The 22,633-nt window shown below is 44.5% G+C and overlaps 1 protein-coding gene across 10 annotated transcripts in view; it reads right to left on the bottom strand.

The window, feature by feature from the left end:
• Nucleotides 1–810: 810 nt before the first annotated feature.
• LOC120730310 (A-kinase anchor protein 13-like) overlaps nt 811–22,633 on the bottom strand; it is a 60,118-nt gene continuing 38,295 nt past the window's right edge. For 6 of the 10 annotated variants that reach the window (XM_040026609.1, XM_040026608.1, XM_040026614.1 and 3 more), the window contains 36 exons: nt 22,544–22,616; nt 21,592–21,704; nt 20,249–20,435; nt 19,702–19,897; nt 19,085–19,165; nt 18,303–18,362; nt 17,380–17,566; nt 17,199–17,292; nt 16,184–16,226; nt 15,806–15,917; nt 13,729–13,861; nt 12,239–12,306; nt 12,021–12,075; nt 11,034–11,199; nt 10,654–10,760; nt 10,404–10,547; nt 10,212–10,321; nt 9,989–10,132; nt 9,529–9,654; nt 9,320–9,437; nt 9,048–9,168; nt 8,517–8,647; nt 8,352–8,428; nt 8,212–8,278; nt 7,977–8,091; nt 6,881–6,963; nt 6,600–6,791; nt 6,370–6,522; nt 6,166–6,236; nt 5,664–5,708; nt 5,051–5,101; nt 4,762–4,971; nt 4,343–4,621; nt 3,856–3,975; nt 3,551–3,758; nt 811–3,455 (listed from right to left, as the gene is read on the bottom strand). In XM_040026609.1, the coding sequence (XP_039882543.1) occupies nt 3,400–3,455; nt 3,551–3,758; nt 3,856–3,975; nt 4,343–4,621; nt 4,762–4,971; nt 5,051–5,101; nt 5,664–5,708; nt 6,166–6,236; nt 6,370–6,522; nt 6,600–6,791; nt 6,881–6,963; nt 7,977–8,091; nt 8,212–8,278; nt 8,352–8,428; nt 8,517–8,647; nt 9,048–9,168; nt 9,320–9,437; nt 9,529–9,654; nt 9,989–10,132; nt 10,212–10,321; nt 10,404–10,547; nt 10,654–10,760; nt 11,034–11,199; nt 12,021–12,075; nt 12,239–12,306; nt 13,729–13,861; nt 15,806–15,917; nt 16,184–16,226; nt 17,199–17,292; nt 17,380–17,566; nt 18,303–18,362; nt 19,085–19,165; nt 19,702–19,897; nt 20,249–20,435; nt 21,592–21,704; nt 22,544–22,616 (4,296 nt within the window). In that variant the 3' untranslated portion in view covers nt 811–3,399. The remainder of the gene's footprint in view (nt 3,456–3,550; nt 3,759–3,855; nt 3,976–4,342; nt 4,622–4,761; nt 4,972–5,050; nt 5,102–5,663; nt 5,709–6,165; nt 6,237–6,369; nt 6,523–6,599; nt 6,792–6,880; nt 6,964–7,976; nt 8,092–8,211; nt 8,279–8,351; nt 8,429–8,516; nt 8,648–9,047; nt 9,169–9,319; nt 9,438–9,528; nt 9,655–9,988; nt 10,133–10,211; nt 10,322–10,403; nt 10,548–10,653; nt 10,761–11,033; nt 11,200–12,020; nt 12,076–12,238; nt 12,307–13,728; nt 13,862–15,805; nt 15,918–16,183; nt 16,227–17,198; nt 17,293–17,379; nt 17,567–18,302; nt 18,363–19,084; nt 19,166–19,701; nt 19,898–20,248; nt 20,436–21,591; nt 21,705–22,543; nt 22,617–22,633) is intronic. The other 4 variants (XM_040026611.1, XM_040026610.1, XM_040026612.1 and 1 more) reach the window with 4 other exon arrangements.

Here is a 22,633-nt window from a genome sequence, read left to right as displayed (position 1 = left end):
GAGGTTGTTAAAAACAACAATGCACTCAAACTTTTGAGTCTGTTGCATTTTTCTTGAATTGTTGATGTTACCTTTCTGTTCCATCTTTTCACCTCCATCACTGTGACCTGTGGACCTGCACGTGAACTCCCATTTGTGGCTGCTAAAGAGTGTCTGAATTAATACAAATATGCAGATGTGCTGTAGTTAACTGCCTGTATAAAGACAGATTTTGTGCACTGTGCTTTCAAGATTAGAGCCCTTAAATACGGAGTTAGTTCTAAGGAGGTTGACTAAGGGTTTGATAGACGAAGAGGGCTCATGGGACAAATTCTAGAAAACAAATGCAGGATTTTCAGCCCGTCTGTATAGCACAGAATAGGAAGGGCACCTCAATCAGACCGAATACTTTCAATGAATAAACATCTACGGCAGCCCTGCACTGGTGACCCATCTGGGCCCCTGGACACACAGAGGCTAACACGATTTAACATCATCACAAGTAAAATGTTTCGCTGTGAAACTTGGTCAGGGGGCAATGACTGAATACTTCACTTTGCACATGGTGGTAAAACTGCTCCTGTTCTAATGTTAACTAACAAAATAAAAATCCATTTTCACTCAAAGTGATCTTCTGGTGATTTTCTGTGAAATGGTTCACAGATGATTCCAGTTCATTTAGTCACACAGCTCGGTGGAAACACAGGTCCACATGCTCCTGTGAGAGGAGGGACTTTGACCAATGCAGCATACCAGGAGCTTCTCAACATCGCTCTCACTCCTCTGTCTCCTCTCAGCTAACATACTATCCGTGTACATAAAACCACACAGTGACAATAGCATAGTAATTTATTAGGATTGAACATTATATTTCCAGATCAGGAAGAAAGTAGACAAATAAAGCTTTTCTCTCACTTGAAATTTGTACATATTTACAAAATGTGTTGCTCTGCCTCCATCTGTTTTCTTTGGAAATAAAACAGAAACTTTGTACCTCGTGTTTTTATTCCAAAAACATTTCAAGACGATCCCACACACAGCGAGAAAGATGGTGAAACTTTCATTTTTAATGGCTTTAGAAATATTTTTAGTGCACGGGAACAACACAGAGGCCGTGCCAGTGACTGAGCTTGTTTGTTGAGGGATCAGTGTACACTGATAACACTGTACTGCTGTGTGGTGGGTGGGTGGGTGGTGCTGGAGTGTCTGCTCCACTAAAATCCATCAGTGAACATCTGTTTGGTTGTGAGTGTGAAACGTGTCTTTAACCCTATAATGCCAACTGTTTCATATTTGATAGATGAGTCTTTGAGACTTTCTCCCCGCTGAAAAACAAATAACTTGCTCAACAAATCAACAATAAATAGTAAAAAAAAACTAAATAAAAACAACCACATATATGCAAAATAATATTTAAGTTCTTTAAGAAAAATTGTCAGTAGTTTTAATGAACTACATTTGTTTTATAAATGTAATTTTCTAGTAATGATTGGTTCAGGCTTTACAGGGTTAACATGATTTGTGCCACTCAACACAAAAACATGACTAATGTATTAATGGGCTTGTTATGTATCATCCTTAATGGTTTCTTCTCAGTCATTTACCTGCTGCTCATATACTACACCCACACATACTTACACAATTTAGCATGTACTGTTTATATACCTGATCTTATTGCTGACTAGTTCCTCACGTCTCTGTTAAACCACTGTGCTGTCACTGTCGAGCATCCCGTGCTGCCATCTCTGTCCTCTGTTATCTGTGAGCAGACACTACAGCAGCGTCACGGAGCGCCACGAGCTTGAAAGTGTAATGCAGGAGTGTCAGTCTTTCAGTGTTGGTTTTATTTGTTAACTTTTGTTCTCACCTCTGCTGTTTGGTTAGAGTACTACCTGGTTAGAGCAGAGCTAAAGCACTTTTGCTGCATTAACCCCGCCCTCGGAAATATGACACTGAAGGCTACATATAATCATGTACACGCCCTGAGCGAGCCTCCCTGTGTGATGCACTGGGAGAATCCAGTTATCTGGAAACATAACGCTGCAGAAAAACAGAAGCACAAGTGATGAATATTTAATGGACTCTTCTCTTTGGCATGTTTGACTGGCTTCCTCGTAATGGCTCTGTTATCTGTTGTTCAAAGAGGAGCAGTTCGGCAAGGACACGCCATTTTTGTCATGACGAGAAGCAGCTGTCAACACAGGGGAATGCACACAAGCAAATTCAAACCAGTGGTGTGTATCACAGAAGTCTTCTTCTCACGTGTTTGTTCCACTTTTCAGCACTTGGGCTGTTTAGTATGAGTCAGGTGCTTCTATTAAAAAGAATAGGAATATTAAGCTTCATGTAGAGTAAACATAACAAGTGAGTGCAGCAGTAAGTAAAGCAATGTCTCGACCTCGACTGTCATTCCCCACACAGGTGGATGGAGCACACGAGCCTGTAGGTGTCCAGTGTATGATGGGTGTGTTATGCACACCGGCAGGGCTTTGTGAGGGTGAATAAAGGCAATAGAAATGGGGGTTAGAGTGGACCCTTGTCCACATGCAGAGGCATGTAGTGTTCTAATATAACAGTTGTCCTTCTTTGATTTCACTCATGGCTGGGTTTGTGAACCATCTGTCTAATAAAATGTCCAGTTTCGTTATTAAAATCTTAAGTTGAATTTAAATCAGCGTATAAGAGTTTGGTGACTGTGATGGGAGAGCCCAGGTCAGTGCATGCTTTAGATATGTTGCTGCCAGGTCTGAAATGATAGCTTGGGCAGAAATGAAGGACCAATGAAATGAGCAGGAAGCTTGCTACACTGACATGTAAACAGTGCAGGGTCAGCTCTGTATAATGTACATTTCATCAGTACTTTGTTACAAATCCGATTAACTGCTGCTACACGTATACCTGCTGCCAGTGATGTACCAGACACATGGAAGGCACTTCAGCTCAAGATCAAATAAACACAGATTCTTTAATTTAAGGGGTCTGTTTCATTCACAATGAATGATGGTTTAACCTGCTGTGTGTGTGTGTGTGTGTGTGTGTGTGTGTGTGTGTGTTCTACAAGTAAGGAGTGCACAACAAGCAACAAAAGTTAGCTTCAGCAACACTTAAAAGAAATCTTGCTTGTGATTGGTCAAGTTAAGCTTTTCCGGGCTCAGGTGCTGTGGATGTTCGGACCTGCTGCTGGACAAACTCTTCTGAATCCATCCAGTTTGGCATTATTGGAGCGTGGGCAGGATAGTCTCCAGAGCAGTCTGTTACCTTGGGAAAGACTTCAGCTAAGTCAGTGTGTTACCCTGCCTGACCTTTGACCTTTGATGGTACAGTCTGTGTGGCGGGAAGGCTGGGGCAATGTCTGGGGCCAAGCAGACAGAGACAGACACACACTGTCAGCTGTGCGACTGGGCGTTAGGAGTTCACTCCTCAGATGAAGAAGTCACTGTCGTTTGGAGAATCCAACATCACTGCACCTTTGTTTTCTAAAGACAAACACAAGAGTTATGTAGCAGGATACCAGTACACAGAACACCGCTCCACCCATGACCGTCTTCACTTTGAGTCGGTCTGACTGTACCTGTCTGCGCGTCCTTCCCTCCTTTTCCTTTCTTCTTTTTCTCCTTCTTCTCTTTGGATTTGGTCAGTTGAAGTAGTCTGGAGGGGAGCTGGGACTCCTTCTCTGCTCCCTGAGCCTTCGAGGAGAAGGGGTTGAAGTTTTTGCTCATCCTCTTGGATCCAATGCGGAGGAAAGGTTCTTTGGTTGGGGCGGAGGATGAGAGCTCCACCTGATGTTCACCCACAATATTAGTCATTCAAGGGCTCATGCAGCAGCTTCCTAAATTCTAACACAAACGTGGTTTTAAAGCAGGACCTTGTTCTTACCTCTTTGGCTTGTTCTGCTATTTCTTTTAAATCCAGATCCAGGGACCCGGTGCTGTGGAACCTTAAGGAGTCGTCTGAGTTTGTGGAGGGAGTGCGCTGGTACCTCTGAAGCTCCTCCAACTGGAAAAATGATTAGATCATGCATGAGGATGTGAGTGAGACAGTGAAGGATATCTATCGGTTCATTTCCACCAACTGGTTTTCTTTTTAAAGCTTCTGTCATGGCTCTGAGAGTCATTATGCCAAATTTCCACTCTCCACCTCCAAAACTTGGCATGGCAAGAGGAAGCAGACATGGAAAAACAGAATTCACTACATCCAGTGCATAAAATACTACAGCGTGCATGACATGTAGTTTATTGATTCATTTGTGATGATTAGGTGAACGTGCACAGAGACTACAGCTACACAGCAGCCTGCCTGTGACGACACTCGAGTGCTCGAGTGCATCAGACTAGCAGCGCCTTCATCATACATGACCTCTGACCTGCTCTCTATTTGCGTCCACCTTCTGATTGTCTCTCCTCAGAGCCTCCTCGTCTCTCTCCAGCCTCCTCTGCGCCTCCCTCAGCCACTCCACGTCTCTCTGGTACACTTCTTTGCTCCTCTGTAACATCTGCATCTCTTCTGTCAGCTCCCGACATTTCCGCCTCGTCTGCTCCTCTTCCTCCCCCAGCCTCTCCTCCCGATCTGCCAGAGCTCTCTCTTTCAGCTCCCACTCTCTCTCTCGTTTCCTCTTTTCTTCCTGATGTGCAACCTGCTGTTTCTAAAACAAACCACAAGTGTGATGTCACAAGAACTGGGCTCAGGAAGCTGGATGAAAACATGAATCCTGTCAAACAATGGAACGATGAGCTCACTGCAGCCATGACTCAACATGTGAAAGCAGCATTAGTGAGAGCTAACCTGCAGGCTGGCCACCTCCTGCCGCTGCCTCTCCAAACTCCTGTGCTTCTCCTGCTCAATGAGGGAGGAGGGGCGCGAGCTAGTTGAGGATGAGAGCGAGGAGCAGGAGGAGGAGGAAGAGATGGACTGTCTGGAGGAGGTGGTGCTGAGTTGGCTGCTCAGGGCTTGCCTCTGGTCCTCAATAAATGAGTCCTGCTGGATGACCACAGCCTGCAGGCAGGGACAGACGGTCAATGTAAAGTGAAAACTTAGCCTGAACGTGACCTCTGCTGTAAACGTGTATGTGTACCTGCAGGGAAATGAGCAGCTCATGGAGACGTGTCACACTGCGCTGGAGCTGCTGGAGAAACACACCATCACAGCAGAGTCAGTAAAAACAGCTCAAACTGCTGTTTATACAAATAAGACCTCCAGTACATCACATGACTGGGTTCATCTTTATTTTCCTCCTGACATGTAGAAAGAGCTAGGGATGGTCACAGTTGTCAAGAAAAAAATAACAGTTTATGCAACAACTTCTGTCCTTCTGCTGGTGTCTAAGAAGATAAAATGTGCAAACACCACCAGCAGGTGGCAGCACTGGACCTACAATTGCTTGCAGCACACCATTAAACAACAGGAAGAGAAGAAGTGGCTTTGCAGAAAGCTGCAGCAGTCAGTGAAGACAAGCTTAGACTGGAAAATTCTCAGTGACGGCAGCTCATCACAGAAAGGAAGCAGAAACTGTATTCTTATGAAACAGCCACGTCCATATTTTCAGCATCACTTTCAAAGCAGTTTTGAAGCTTTTCTTGTAAAAGATATTCTTTGTCCTGTCCTTATCAAAAGTCCTGTGTGATGTAGCTAAAGTGATGGAGTAGTACTAGTGTGTCTGTTTGTGTTTGAATGAGGAGCCCACTTACTTCATTGTTTCTCTTTAGCAGGGTCTGCAGGCTGGCAGTGGCTCCCTGAGGCACACACACACAGTTCATGTTAGCACATTACAAAGTGCTGGTCAGGTAACATCAGGATGTGGACTGCAGCGAGCAGAAGTCAGAGGATCGTAACGTTCTGAACCTCTGATGGCTCACAGGGGAAAAGTAAAGTGCTGTGCAAAAACATTTATCGCACATATTTCCATTTTTTAAAAATGACTGTGACGTCAGAGAAGCAGCCTTCGATGTCTGCTCTGACTGACACTATCAACTACACTATCGACTCAACTTCATAACACTAATACCTGCGCTGATCTTGTTCTTTATTACATATGGATTTCCCACTCTGTTTATAGCAGCCATGCCTCTTCCCATTTGATCAGTTAGGCACATTTCGTTTTCATCACAGTAAAACCTGCAGGAACGTATTAAAGAAATGATTCGTCTTAAATGAGATGAATAACCGTATGTGAAACACACACATCCCTACCTTCTTCAGCACGCTGTCGGACTCAGTCCTGCGGAGGTCCACTGACTCCTCGCCCTCTTCCTTTTCTCCATCTGACAGTAAGAGGAGGTGAAGGCTTTTAAAGGCTGGTCATGATAAAGACAGCTGCTGTGATGACGGCAGAGTCGGTCTCACAGGAGCGTGAACACCTGCCCTGACATCTTTGATGACCTGCTCGTGTCTTACTCTTGCTGCTGTTCATCTGATGACTGTCGAAGCCTCCAAACGTCTCCGCTCGTCTGGGCAGGCAGACTGGTCCCACGGCGCCCCCTGTCAGGCCGCCTGGACCGCAGGCCGCTGCACCAAAACCTCCGCTGACCAAAGCATGCAGGGCCTCCACTGACAGAGAGGAACAGGTTTGAACACGTCATCTCTGAGATGCACATGACGAGAAGTAACCTCAGAGGCCTGCTCACCTTCTCTCACAGCATCATTTATGACCGGCTCTCCTTTGGTGATGTTATCAGGTGTGGCTCTGAACAACATCCGCTCCATGACCGATGTGTTAGCATCCTCTGGAGACAGACTGCAGTTACCCAGCTCTCTAAAGATGTGTATCTTCTCCTCCAATAAACTGATAATCTGCTCATCCTTCCTCTGCAGAAGCTCTGGAATCAGGGACAAATGCAAACACCCTCAACATGACACGGGACTCCCCGCCCACTACAGCACGTTAACTGGAACATCGGCTGCTCACCGCGGATCTCCTTTGCTCTGTTCTCCTGGTGTCTCCGGTCTTCTTCCGTCTCACTTGGGAGTCCCTCATCCTTATCTTTCTCCCTGTCAGAACACAATGAAGGCCTGGCGTGATGTTCGAATACTCTCCAGCTTCTGCTTTCAGCTCAGATAAATGTACCACATTGCTCACAACGCTCAAACCTGCACTGCTGGAAACAGAGCAGCTCTAACGCCTTTGCTAGATAAAAAATGAAAAGCTTATTTTAAAGGTCCTACAAGCTCTGCACAGAGGTCTGCCATACTGAAGATTTTATTTCTACTTCTTTGTTAGGTTTTAATTTGTGGTTTCAGTTATTATTGTCAGTCATTTCATCTTAAACTGCTTTTAATTTGGCGATCTCACTTTAATTTAATCATTATTCTAATTAATCTTTTTTGTTCCTGCTTCACAAACAGTTTTGACGTGTATTCGATTTCTTTACTGGTCAAATGTTGTTCTTTTTTCCTAAATGACCTTTTTCGCATTATTTAGCTGTGCTTGTGCTTAGCTTTGTCTAATGCACCATGCTACATCATGTACAGAGTTTGATGGCAGTGTTATCCACGGGACCTCACACTGTGCAGCACTACTTCTTCCAGCAGGGAAGAAATAAAGTTTTGCTTTTTTGAATAGATAATCCACAAAGTGAGCTCCACACTTTGGAAATCGAGCATCTGTAAACGGACTGCCATACTTGCAGTCTTACTCACCCCTACAAGCCACATCAAAGCATACATCCATACAACACTTTACTTTGTGTTTATCCACCTCACACCCACGGCCTCTAAAAATCACCAGTGCAGCTGAGGTGCATGCTCGGACTGTGGGTGGAAGTCACGTAGGCACAGGGGGAACATGCAGACTAAAAGGCTTCAGCCAGGATTCAAATGAAAACTTTATTGCTGTGAGGAGACCGTGCTAACCACTGCTGTGTGCTGAGCACCCTCTACACTTATGTAAAACATATTATTTCCTTTGACCCTTCATGTTAGGAACAAACTTCTGCAGAAAGGACTTGAAGTGCATCTGCCAGTGATCTTTGTGTGTGTGTGTGTGTGTGTGTGTGTATTCTCACATGCACTGCATAGCGTCCTGTATAATGGCCATCCATGTGTTGCGCTCCTCCTTGCTGCTGGCCAACACCTCCACCATTTCTGGCTTTTCTGTGCCAGCTGTGATCAGAAACAGACCTGCAGGAGACACGAGGCAATCCTTGATGAAACCATTGTGGTTCGTGCTGACTAAAAGCCAGACTGAATCACACAGTGACTGAAATCCGCAAAAGATGTGAGAGAAGGAAGGAGACTGACCTCGCTCCTCATTTGCCACTTCTCTTACAATGAGTTTGTGTAAGGAGATGACCGTGGAGCGCTGGTCCTGGGAACAAAGGCTCCAAATCAAACCGAATCCTTGGGTACGATCTTATGTATGTGCCGAGTGCCAAACTTACCAATGAGGCAAATACATATTTCTGGTCTTTTTCCTGAAGAAAGACCAGCACATCTGTCAGGAGCATGGCGTGGACTTCTGCAACACACAGAAACGAAGATTACAGCGAGCTCCAGTCGGAATAAATTCACGTCAGGTTTGGTCCAAAGATGCAAATGTGATGAACCTTTGAGTCTTCCTGCAGAGTTTTTCAGCTGCAGCGCTCCATCGTGCAGCAGCTTCCTCCCTCTGATCAGGTCCTCTTTAGCGAACATCTGACCACTCTTCATCCTCATGATGGACTTACTGTCAGTGCGACTGCAGTGAGACATTAAAGGTTTACACTCAGGCACATTTAAGAGCACTGCTGTTTCTGCAAGCTAAGCTTACAGAAAAAAATCTAAAACTACATGCAGAGAGTAAAACACAGGCTGAACATCAGCACTGCTCTGAGCGGTCAGCACGACTAGAAAAGTGGTATATATGTGGAAGGTACAGCCCAGGTATCAGCCAGCCTTTAAGCTTATTCATCATTCACCGTTCATCAGTTGACATTGTGTAACGTATACTTCAGACGTTGGTTTGGGAGCGTTTGTGGAGCGCTCTGAGCTAAGAGTGGGCAGGGAGGGGACTGTCTGGAGGAATGAACTGCTCTGATGACCCACGTGATCAGCTGATCCAGGAGTAGGCAAACTCCATCACTGACACTACTGAGTACCTGTACACCTCCTTCAGGCGCTGTTTCTTCTCCTGCTGGTTGACTTTATTATCCACAGCCGTAATCAGCTCCTTCACAAGGCGCAGCGCGTCAGAAACCAAGCCGTGCTCCTTATCCGACTCTGTTCAGAGATTCATAAAGAGTTTAGGATGAATTATGTTCTCAGGAAAGATGTTGGACACAGTGTCACCGCACAGTTTTTAGGTGACGTTTGAAGAACAATGAAAGATGCGCTTGACTCGGTGGATGCTGCCACGGGTCTTCATTCTTACCTTTGGTGTGCTGAAGGATCCTCTGGATCAGAACAGGATATTTGGTGATCCTCTGAGTCACCAACAAAATGCACTCTGGGATGCTGAGCCGCCGCACAACACTGCTGCTCATTGTTCTCTGCACACAAAGATACTGAGGTCATGCATAGATCCCAGACAGTGCAGGTGAGGTCCTCTGATGTGCTGCGTGTACACAGAGCAGCTCTGACCTTGACGAAAGCCTGGAAGCGTTTATCTTTGGCGTGCAGTTCTTTGTACAGACTGACGGCTTCGTTGTGGCGACTGCAAAACTTCCCATAAACTTTCGTCATGCGGACAGAGCTGCTGCCTGAAAACTGAATTTAAGAAGTCACAAAAAAGAAAGTAAACACATTTAAGGTGGAAGCAAATTCAGCGCTTTCCATAACATGCTGTGAATATTGTAGTTCTTCCATTAACTCAAAAGAACTACAACTTAATGAAAAGACTGCCATGATCTTTACTGCAGCCATTGACACTACCAAACGACACCCCTGATTTCCAAACAGATATCTTAGAGTTGAACTTAACTAAAAGACAACAGCACACACTCCACACACGAGGAGTGTAAGGGCCACCAGAAATGGACTTATTTCAACTTTATTTACCACTGTCACACACGCATACACCCTCCTCGTCTCCTCGTCTCACCTGTTTAACTAAGATGTCTCCAATGCTGCAGATGAGGAAGTTGTTGCTTTTCTGTCTCTCAGTTGATGCATTTCTTTTTCTCTCCAGGAGCAATGAGAGGAATTCTGTGTGGAACTCCAAGAGATCGTCCAAAACAGGGAAAATCTAGGGAAATGTTGGACAGACAGGTCGTTATACTGTGTGTACCCAAGCGTGTCCACGGGTGAAATTGCTCCTTTATCACCTTGTTCAGAGTTTGAAGATCAAGCTGCAGCTCCTTCTGAAGGCCTTTGTGATACACTTCCGACATAATCTTCAGAGTCCTCACATGGTGAACCTCCGTCTGGTACAGCTCTGTGCAGAGAAAACACTCTTATCTCCATGTTTGGCCCCGACAGCAGTCTGTCACTCCCCACTGAGTCACAGCACAGTTTACCATAAATGACATCTTGTCTCTTCACTTCATCTTTCTTCAGGGACTTCAAGAACTTCTTATCCACCATGCCGCTCCAAGAATCAGCTGCCAGATCTTTAATGTCATTTTCAAACTCCATCAGCTGGGTGTCAGTGATCTCAGTACCTACACACACACACACACACACACACACACACGCACAGCAGCTCAAACCATCATTCTTTGAATCTAAGCTGTGTGTGTGTGTGTGTGTGTGTCTGTTGTGTTCTACCTTCATCAGTGAGAGACTCAGTTGAAGCGTTGACTTTGCTCCCCTGATGGAGAGAGTCGGTGGACTGGGACAGCACTTTGAGGCGCTTGAGTGCAGCATCGTCTAACCTGAAGGAACAAAACTATGAAGATGAGCAGGATTTTAATGGCTTTGCTTTCTACATACATCACATAGTCGCAAGAACAATATGACACCTTTGGAGCTGCCACTAGTTCTAGTGACAAGAATAGAAAAACCCGTCTTCACGTCTGTGAAGAGCACATCGAGTGACGGCATGTGTGCTCAGTGCTGAGACAGTCACTTGTGCTGGTGTGCACACGTGACGTTTAGAGCTAACTGGGAATTTTCAGAAACAAAGTTAATTAGTTGTAACGTCTTACGATGGTATGTTGCTACTGGAGATGCTCTTAGCCAGGTTGCTGTGAGGGCTGAAGGTTCTGCGGTTTCTTCTCGGAGACAGCATAGGAAGGTGGTCGTTGGGCATTGTTACTGTTGACCAACGTGACGATGAGGACCTTGACGACAGCGATGATGTAGAAGATGTAGCTAGATAAAAATATATCAAAACAGAAAATGAATTTGATTATTTTCTCATTAAAAAGCAGCAATCTAGTTCTTTTGTAGTTCTCTTCTTCATACTATGAGCCAGAAGGTGTCTATCAGTGGAACTGTTGGGACATCAGAAGCTCTGTCTACCAATCAAAAGCAGCTCCCTCTCTCTGCGTGTGCTCCGTCTGCTCAGGTCTGAGTTGCAAGCATGCTTCATCGAACTAAAGCTCCTTCAGAAATGCTGCATTGCTACCTCCCAGTGTCCTTATTTGACTTACTCTTTTACAAACTGAGTAAAAAGTCAAACATGCTGCACTCAATCATAAGCTTGTTCTGTGTTTGTGCCATCACTGTACGCTGGCTTTGGAGTGACAGCTGGACCTTTTTTCTATCCTGACAGAGGAACAGCACTGAGTGAAGACAGGAATTTGTCTTCAAGTACATGTGTACATTAACATTGTGTTGCACTTTGCAGTGCGGACAGTGTGCGTTTGTGCGGCACCGACAGAACATGGAAACCTCTCTTCTTTTGCTAATGGGCTTCTGCTGATCATGGGAGTGGTGGAATAGATTCAAACTCAGCAGCTTTCTTAGTAACACAGCTGTGCAGTTATTTTAAAGCACCTGTATCTAAATGAATGATTTGAGACCCACAGCTTTATTTTAATGGTCACTAGGACATATACAGATAAAGTTACCAGTCAAATCTGAGGGAAACTGGGAATTTTTAGACGGATTGATATAAAGGATTCTTTGAAAGTGTCTTTAGCTTTAGTTGATCCTGTGTCTCCTCTGTAAAGTTCTCCATGTGTTCTTACTTTTACTCCTCGTGTTAACAGACGACCCAGGAACGCCTTCTGGCACCGCTGCTTGCTGATAGAGACAAACATGACAGATTAAACTTAAAGAAGACTTGTAAAATACATTTATGATGGATTTATACCTCACCTCTAAATTTGAACATGTGATTTAGCTGTTCATCTACAGTTATTCCTGATGGTAACACATTCATCATGAGTCTGTGTACCATACCTACCTTTATTCTGTTCTTTGCACAGACAGACAGGCTCTCCGTGGATCTGTCACTGACGAGGACCCCACAGTCTGCAGGCAGCACAGAAACAGCTATGTTAGTGTATTCACCCCCAACCACACACACACAGGGTGCCACATTCATCTCACATACTTTAATGTCTTACTGACCGCACAGCACTTTAGAGGGCAGGTCACATACATTTATGCAATGCTTTATTCTTACAGCTGCCATAATGTCAGGAGCTACAGTGGCTCATCTCTGCAGCAGCGTTTCTGACACACATGCTATATTTCACTTCATAGCTGGATGTACTGTGGTGGGTTCACTAAGGAGGAGCCTCATCATCAGCATCACTCTCTTAGGAAGTCTGAGTGCAGCTGGAGCCTCTAAGCACCGTGCTTCCCTTCATTGGTCCTCGGAAATTCTCCTTAACACTCTTCCTTGACCTCATGACCTTCTCCATCGAGGTCACCGTGAAGTGGAACAGGAAGTTTTGGACTATTCAGCTATAGCCTTGATATTTCCATCTCTTTAACACTACAACATCCTTTGACACTCTTCTCTTCTGCATGCAAAGGCAAAGAAACCAGAAGGCAGTGACTGCTGCCATGGCTTCAGTCCGGCTCACAGGAAGAAGAAATACCAGCGCTGGTCAGTGCTACCCCTCAGCCTCCAGGCAGATACACCTATGGTATCAATGTCAAACTCATACCTCGCCTCGTTTTGAAGTCATCACATTCACACACTTGTGCATCCATGCCGTCCGCACACTTACAACAGTACGCCATCAGCCTTTTATGGCTGATGATTGAAAAACTAAACCCATAAAGAAACAATCATAAAATCATCCGCCAGAGAAACTGGCAGGTTCTGTCCCCAGGTTTGGCTGCCTCCTCCGGACTGTCCCACTCAGCTTTAACCTTTTCTTTTGCTCAGTTTTCCAGCTTCTTTGTACCTGCAACACCTTCCATCATCTAACCATGAGTATTTTCCTTCAGTTTGAGGCTTCAGTATTTGTGGAGTTGCAGACTCCACAAATACTGTCCAGTCAGCTCTGTCTGTAAAGGCTGGGGTGCTAAAGAGGTCTGCTGGTTCTGTTCCTGTTATTAAAGGCCAAACAAGTACAGAGTGGATCCTACCACAGCAAGCCCAGCAGCTGTGTGGACTGTGGGTGAAAAACCATACAGGCAGAGGAGGACCAAGCACAAGCCACACAGAACCCTGTTGCTGTCTGATGACTGCCCAGACTATTAACCACTACTAATCATGACTAACCACTTCTATGTAAACAACTACAGCATTATTACACAGAGCAGTATGATGGTGTTATGAAAGGTGTGAAAACGCATGGAGATAACGAAGTACGGAGAAGAGGAAGTGGTGATCCCAGACTGGAGGTGAAATAAAAAGCAGGAAGGAAAGAGCAGAAATGCAGCAGGAGAGTAAGAGAGCTGGCACGTGTCAGAAAGACAGCGCTACGAGGGCCTTACTGTTGCAGGAGAACGTTTCCTTATTGCACAGGAGTCTGCCGCTGTGCTGACACAGCGTGGAGCCGGGGGGGCACAGGGGGGCCTTTTCTCGTGCTTTGCTCTCTTGCTTACCCTCCCCCCTCCTCTCCTTGTCCTGAAAACAGCAAAGACACCAACACACTTTAAAACCTGACATTTCTCATTCCTTTGAATTGAGATAGTGCACTGTTCATTTCTGCATGCCACCACACACACACACACACACACACACACACACACACACACACACACACACACACACACACACACACACACACACACACACACACACACACACTTCCTCTTTTGTTGTCTGTCTGGTTGTTTTGCAGAGTTCTGTCCGTCTTGATGAAGCCACTATTTTACCATAACATATATGATGGCATTAGATAGAAATAAATCTTTTTCTGAGATGTATGATGTCACACTTCGTTCCTGTTTTTGGCTTTAGATTTCCTTTGACAGTTTCAGCAGGGTTTTGTATTGTTACGTCTCAGTTTTAGTGCAGTTATTCATTTATTTGAATATTTGGTTTCACTTCAACTTTATTTAAATTCAGTTCCCTCTTTGGTTTTTTGGGTAGGGGGTCTGCTGCGTACGAGAAATGCACAATGAGTCACATTAAACTCGTCTGAACTCAGACTAATTACCTCTAACAAATGCCAACAAATGCCACTGTGTCCACACTGATATTTGGCATATAACCTGTATCATCCTGTGATAAGAGGCAAACACAGCACATCAAAAACATTTTACTATTCGATTTTTTCATGGAATAATAAAAATATCTCAGTTTAAACACTTGATATGGTTTCTGTCTTCTATTGTGAATAAAACATGACTTTAAGAGATTTGTAAGATTTGTAAGTCATTGCACTGCATTTTTATTTCCATTTTACACAACATCCCACGCACGGCTTTGATGTGCAGACCTGTAACTGCACAGCTCTGCAGTGAACCACAAACTATCGTCACACTGACTCCACCACAGTAGCCCACAAGTAGCTGCAGTGGGGTCAGCCTGACTGTGCTTGTATGACCCAGCCAGGCTTACAAGCCACAGATCATCTGATCATCAGATCATATAGTCATCATATAGTCCGGGTGTCCAAAGCACCCTATAGTAGACTAGCAGACTATAGTATCTGGTGCATTTTTCCTAACCATGAGAAAAATTCCAGTCCACTCACAAACAGAACATTAAATATTGCAGGTATATTTGGATCAGTTTGTATGCATCCATAGTCACAGAGTACACAACTTACACACACATGGCTGTGTGCAGTCCAGCATGCAGAGTGACAGTGAAGACTCTGTACAGGTGGAATCATGGCGGAAAAGTTCACTTAAAGAAGAAAGAGAGCCACAATGGAGCTCTTTGTGACTTAAAAAAAGAAACTATCAAAAAGCCTGCATGAAGAACAGACACTTGGTTTCACTTCATTACAAACTAGTTGTCTTTTATGACATCTGTGTTCTCTGCAGCAACCCACAGAATTTTGACACTTCCCCCTTTGACAGATACAACATGCAGACAGTCTGCAGCGCTATGCTGAGTTACAATGGACTGCTGCTTTTATAACTCTGTTCTACTTTATATATCACCCATTCACTTTTTCCACCGATTAATCACATTTGGACCAGAGAACAACATGGGGTCAGTATCCTGCCCAAGGACACTTCATCCTGCAGACTGGAGGAGCCAGGGCTCGAACCACCAACCGCGCGATTAGCAGAAAACCTGCTTAACATCCTGAGCTACAGCCACCAAAGTTTGGCATGCTGTGTTTTAAATGCTTCATCACCCAAAAACACAGTGAACACAGTCAAATGTTCACCTGTGCTGAATACTTCATGCACCTGACAAAGTATGGAAAAATTCATCATTTCAATACATTTGCAAAAATAAAGAATATAACTGAAATACCCTGGTCTTTATCAGCCAGGGCACACACATGGACACATCAGCGTTACGCTCTACAGTCATCTCCAAACATACGTCAGAGTGTTAGAAAAGAAGAAGTGGCTGCATCACATCCTGTGTGTAAACATTTCTCACCTTGACTTTCTTGCTCATCTTGTTGCGGAGGTAGCTGAATCTCCGACCAATTTTAGGCCCTCCTTTTCCCTCAGTTTCGCTCTGCAGGGGACCTGGCTCATCCTCTGAAATACTGAACAACACAAAGGGAACTTTCAAAGGCACAATGCTCATTTCTATTTATATCAGCAAATGTTTTCCTGTTCTCTCAAATAAATGAAACCCATTAACATTACAATCATGGGCCTGAAGAAACAGAATAACAAACTCAAATGAAAAACCCAACAGGATCAGCGTGCCATGCACTCAGTTACATGCAGCCTGTGCTGCATCTCTTCAGTATGATGTGCTTTAAAAGTGAAGCAGAGGAAAAAAAGATTTATTAGCTTCTCTTCCTACCTGGATGCCAGTGACCCAGAGTGACTGCAGAATGAGTTCACACCTGCATGAGGCAAAGACGACAATCATCATTTGATCAGGACAACACAGCTGTAGTCTGAACTGCACAGCAATGTCTTCAAAGCCACAGTTACAAAGCAAAGCCTGCTTTTAGTAATTGGTTGACACGACAACAAAAGTGATGACTGATGAACTCCATTGCACTTCTAACCCTAATAAAATGACTAAACACAAAGTTAACCAAAGACATTGGCAGATGTGCTGAGTCAGTACTAGTGCCGTGCTCTGTATCACTGGCAAGAGTACCGTAAGAAAAATAAACGTGGACAGCTACGTACTGTTTTTCAGATGTCAGCAGTTCCTTGATAGCCTGCCTTACCTTTTCTGTGGGCGGCTTCGTGTTTACAGACTGCATCCTATGTGCTCTGTGTAAGTGTCTCACCTGCAGCAGCCTTCAGCACGGCTGCTCAAACAATCAACCATTCCCTTCATACTTTGTCATGGGTAATATTACGACAATAACACTGTTTTAGTAAAAGAACCACCTGAAAGTAATGTTAATGCACTAGCTGGTCAGAGGTTTAGGTCACATTGAACACGGCACACTGAAAGGGAGACACTCGTCACACTTACACAGACTAGTTTATTAGTTTAGGCTTCTGAAGACAAACACGTGGGGTCCAGCAATGGGTCGACACATTTGAACTGCTTTGATGGTCAGTGTTACAGGACACCAGACTGACAGAGGGAACACTACAGGGACATTCTTCATACTTACTCCCTCCCTCCTCCTCCTCATCACTGGAGGAAGAGCCAATGGAAAAGAAGCGTCTAGTTTTTGGGAGGAGCGGAGAGATACTGACAGAGAAGCTGATTCGTCGCTTTGATGGAGGAAACCCACTCGCTAAAAGGTATTCATGGGTGCAGCAGGATGAAAGAATCTTAGCGGAGAACGTCGAGAATCTTTACTACTCAGAACAAACGAGAGGCAGAGACAGAGGACTGAGAGACTCACCCTGTACGTCCCGCTGAGTAACGGTGACCATGGAGATGGATTTGGTGAGAGTTGGATGATGAAACATGGCAGGACGGCTGACAATCAATGATGTCTAACAACACACAAGAAATGAAAATGACGAGTATATAAATCCGTCCTCTCATCGAATAACAAAGCAAAAAAAAGTAAGAGGACACACCTGGCTATCAATGCTGCTGCTGTCTCCTTCCTGCTCCTCCTCGGTTAGGGAGGCCAGAGACCCCCTGTCCAGGCTCTCCACCTGTGAACTCCTGCCTGCAGCCACCACCTCCTGATCACTGATGCTGGCACACTGTGTCTGGTCCTGCACCACTTCTGTGCCCACTTCTAGACTTTCTAGACTGTGGCTGGATGAAAGGAGAAATGAAGTAGGACCATGTTTCCTGACTCAGGTGGCACACTGTTTTCTGCTGGTGATGTCAGTGCACGGCTCCACCACTTATCACTCAATACTGTAGTATAAAACCAGTGCTCTGCTCTGTGTCTGTCTCCTCATAGTAAGTGTGCTATGCTGAGTAGTTATTATTTTACAACTTTTATACTTTTATAGCCTTTCAGGACTTTCTGCCAACTTTCTTTTAATTTAGTTCCGGTTCGTATTCATGTCCAGGTTCTATCCATCCATCCATGCATGCATGCACAACCCTGATTTATACATCAGTGTCGTTGGTGACCAGCTGTCATAGGGCGAGAGGTGGTGTAAACCATGGATGGGTTTGACTGTTTTTACATCCCGGACGAACCCCCAAATTGTTATATTTCACCAAAAGACTTGGGCAGAGAGTGGAATAAGAATAAAGTGTCTGGGTGAAAAAGCTGTGCACCGGCTCCACAAGAGAAAAGAGGCTGGCACCTGGAGCAGAGAGAGAGAAGCAGGGCGCAGCCACAAAGCACACAGCAGCCTGCTAGGCTGAACCACACGTCTAATCAGACCTCATTTCATAATGCGCATTGGTATGTTGTTGTGTCATCTTTCTCTGTGCTCGTCTTACATCATAGTCAGAGGTTTTAAGTCGCTCTTCTATCGAAGAGCTGTTGAAACGAAACAATATCTGTGTATTACTGTTGATTTCTGCCATTTACCTTCTGCTGTCTATTTGCTCCTGATCAGGAAAAACCAGGTTGGATGGACACCAGCTCATACTGGAGAAATGGACAGATGGGGGATGAATTGTGAGAAACATGCAAAGAAAAACAAAGAAAAGAAAGAGAAGATGTTTGATGGCAGGGGTGTATTAAAACAAGAATTAATGATAATGGTGTTGTGGTGAGAAAGATGTGTCTAAGCTGTTAATTTAAGTTTGTCTGAAAACTGGCACTTTGCTTTAATTCATAACACTTGGACTCACATCACAGCAACACAGCCTGAACTGCACAACTCAATGCAGAAAATACTGTACAGAGGTAATAATCATACATCTCAGCACTACAGCCAGAGTTTAAGAGAATCTTTCCATCTCCACCTCAGTCTCAGCACACTTTGCTGACCTGCTGCTCTCACTGCGCTGATGACTTTTCCACTGGATGCCATGCTTGGGCCAGGGAGTGTCTGTGTATGCCGTGTGAGCAGGCTGAGGCTGCACTCTAGTAAGAAGGCAGGAATGCAAGCCTGATTCGGCTGCTGTGAGGAATAGCGGTGTTGCACTCACACTCTAACAACTCAGTTTAAGGTTCTTGTCATTGCCTCACATTTGAATACGTGTTGTCCTTTTTATCAGTAAATCAGTCATTTCTCAGCTGTTTCTGAATGTGTGAAACACGACTCACAGAAATATCAGCCTAGACGCACAAAAAGAAAAAGTATGTGGCCCTGCTAGGAAACAGAGGCAGACGTGAATAAAGCAGGTCATGGAAGACGGGGTTACCTTCTTCTGTGGAGAGGGGTCTTGGCTTGTTTCACCTCTCCTGAAACGGTCTTCAGTGAGCTGAAGGAAGGGGCAGGCGGACTGTTGATGACAACAGGAGAAAGATACACTCGTGAACAAAGATGTGGAAGCCGGCTTTAATTTCTCCTGCTGCTCGACACGGAGCAGATGCTCGGCTGCTGTGTTTGCACTCACTGTTTGCAAACGCAGTTCATGTAAATAACTCTGAATGCAATTGTGTTTTGAAAAATATCAGCCAATCTGGCATTTGACGTCAGCAGGATTTTTCAATAAAGTTGGGAGCGGAGCATCTGTTCTCGTGTTGACACCATGTGTGTGAACAAGGAGACCCATCAGTAAAGTTTTAAAAGCCAAATGAGACAGATTCTGACCCGATACAAGGCTTAAGCTGCACAACAAAGCACAATTTACAGATGTTGTTCTAGTCCAATCAAGAAGGCCTCCACAATGCTAACATGCAGCTTTGATACAAAGCTTCATCTTAGCATTCACATCTATGGAAAGACCTCCTTAGACAGCACAACTATACAGAGGGTCATATTTTTTACTTAGAAGATGGTCCTTTAGTGCCTCAGAACAGCCCGAGGTTCCAGTACCTGCTCTGTGAGAGCTCCATGTGTGTGGCTGTGTTGGTCCTGCCCGGCTCCCAGCTATGGCGACGCAACGGAGACAAGGAGCGACTGGATGTGCGCAAGACGGCTGATGACACTGGAGTTTCTGGAAGCTGGTCTTTTTTCTCTTCTTCATCGCCTCCTCCCTCTACCTCTCCTCCTCTTTCTCCCCCTCCTCCTCAGATGTATGTCAGAAAAAAATATTACAACCACTCACCGGTTAAGAATGAACACGTAACAGGACACATGCAACACACCCAGCACATTGTTCAAACAGTTACTACAAATACTAATGACTAATGTTCTAACTCTGAAGTAAATGCTGAGAATATGGGATGTTTCGCTGGATTTCACCAGAAGCTCATTGTGTCTGTGACCTGAGTGAAATCTGTCCTGATCTACTGTGCATAGCAACAGACAGATTTACTATCAGCTCACAGGCAGACAGACAGGAAGTAGAACATGCCAAAGAGCTTGTAATTATTAACTTCTTCAAGGAAATAACAGTTTCAAGTATCACTGTGTGCTTTACCTCTGTCCTCCGTTTCTGACATCCAGGACAGTGTGGAGCTCTGAGGGGACACAGCGCCAGATGTGTCCACTGACAAAGCTGCTTTGCTGGGACTGACAGCTTCTTGAATCAGTGCATTACTAGTGGAGGAGTGGGCGCCACAGGCCTGGCTGTCCATGTGCCCAACACCAGTCTGAGGAGCCTCAGGCTGGAGAGAAGGGGAGAAATGTGAGGTGGATTTTACAAAGATGTAAACAAACACAAAGCTAGGGCACTGACACACACACACACACACACACACACACACACACACACACACACACACACACACACACACACACACACACAGTAGTAGATTTTTAATATAGGATATTTTAGAAGCTGGGCATTGGAGTGATTTGAAAGGGCCCTGTAAGAAAACGTTCTCAGGGAAAGAGCTGAATGTGGTCTGTGGAGGATTATGAGAAAAGCTGGTGGAAAAGGCCTCTTCCAGAAAAAATGAGTCACTGCTCACACTCTGACCAGCTCCAAATATTTCTCTGTGACAGCAGAGAAGTTGTGCTGCACCAAAACTGCTGATATTTTGTATGTGTGCGTGCGTGTGTGGTTATGGGAGTAAGGAGAGCATTGATTATGAACACGCGGCAACATTATTTCATACAAATGTCAAACACATTGTGTGGTCTGATAAGTTTGGATTTCCTTCAGCTGGCGGGGTCAGACTTTGATGTAAACTCCTGCCCAGTATCAGTGGCTCAGGCTGAGGCTGGTGGTGTATGGGTATGGGGGAGATCTATAAGTCGAGCTATCGCAGCTGATCGTGTCCATCCCAGTATGACCTCAGTGTACCGTCTTCTGATGGCTGCTTCCAGCAGGATAAACACTGCACTTCAAAGCTCAATTGTCTGCACTCAAAAGCTCCCAAAAAACCCAAGAGCCTCTCAAAGCAAAGAAGTGACGTATTCATCAATGGCCAAGTCAGTACCCTGATTTCAACTTAACATGCTTTTAAGTTACAGAAGATAGAAGTGAAAGATAAAGACCCACAAACAGCAGCTGCTCTACCGTCCTGGCAGAGGATGTTAAAGGAGGAAACACAGCATTTGGTGATGTGCTTGGGTGCTAAACTTCAAGCAGTCACTACAAATTCATTCATTCTTTTAATTAAAATCATGTTTGATTAATTAGGTTTGAGCCTCTGAAACTTTGGACTATGCATAGAAATGTCTGTAATTCCTCAACAGTTAATGTGGTATTTCACAAAGTCTATGTGTGTGTGTGTGTGTGTGTGTGTGTGTGTGTGTGTGTGTGTGTGTGTGTGTGTGTGTGTGTGTCTGTGTGTGTGTCTGTGTGTCTGTGTGTACCTTGTGAATTAGACCATCATCCAGCTCAGGAGTGACGTTCAGGCCATCTTCCACCGCCGACTCTCCCTGCACCAAACACAGTGACACACACGTTCCTCGGTCTGTGTGAATATCTGTGAAGAAGAAGGAGGAGGACGGTCAATCACTTCCTGCTGAGTGAGCGAAAGACAACATGAGTTGTCACATTAGAGACTGTGGCATGCTATAGCGCTGGTAGAAAGGAAGTTTATCTCATATCACACCAACCACAGAGAAACAGCCTGCCTGTTTCTCTGTGGTTGGTGTGTGAAAGCACACTTTATCTGATAAAGTTTAAAGGTTAAATAAATAAACAAACATTAAGTGCTCAAGCTTTAAATTTACTGCAATAATAAATTAAAGTTTATGTTCTGAATTGTACCATGTGGCTCAGTGTGTGTTTACATTCATACAAATATTCTATTTAAATAATCTAATTAATGTATTAATAACAATCTTTGGTTTTTGCTACTGATAACTCTACTCAAATTATCATTAAATAATAAAATAATCCATTTTAATGCAAAGTTTTCGTTACAGAACCTCATCAGAGATGCAGTGAAATCAGTGTTTGCATGCTCCATTCGACTCAAAACGCATTTAAAACCACATTCAAGCCTAAAAAATGCTAATCACATGTTATTACATGGTTTTGCATTTTGCAGCCCTGATTCAAGTGTTTGCAGGCGATCATCACTCTTCCTTATGTTTGATTGATTCAAATGTTACTATGGAATTAAACAGCAATAGCTTGAGCCGTGCTTATTACAGTGGAACTATTATAAGTGTTTCCACACATCTCCATCACATTTTACAGCACGTTAAATACGAGTTCTTGAGGGTTCTGCTCAGCTGTACTAGTAGCAGGTAAACTGGTGTTAAGATCTGGTTACTTCCTTTGAAAATAAGTGGATTGACAGTCTGTAAGCCTTACCTGTACATGGTGTTATTGCGTTGTGTTCAAGACTGGGCTGTACAGGACAGAGCACATGGCTTTCTCTCTGGATCTAACAAAGAAACACAG

Source organism: Simochromis diagramma, unplaced genomic scaffold, assembly GCF_900408965.1.
Source record: "Simochromis diagramma unplaced genomic scaffold, fSimDia1.1 OVJJ01000293.1, whole genome shotgun sequence".
Classification (NCBI taxonomy): Eukaryota; Metazoa; Chordata; class Actinopteri; order Cichliformes; family Cichlidae; genus Simochromis; species Simochromis diagramma.
The sequence above is the reverse complement of the archived record's forward strand: the minus strand, read 5'-3'. Positions and strand labels throughout refer to the sequence as shown.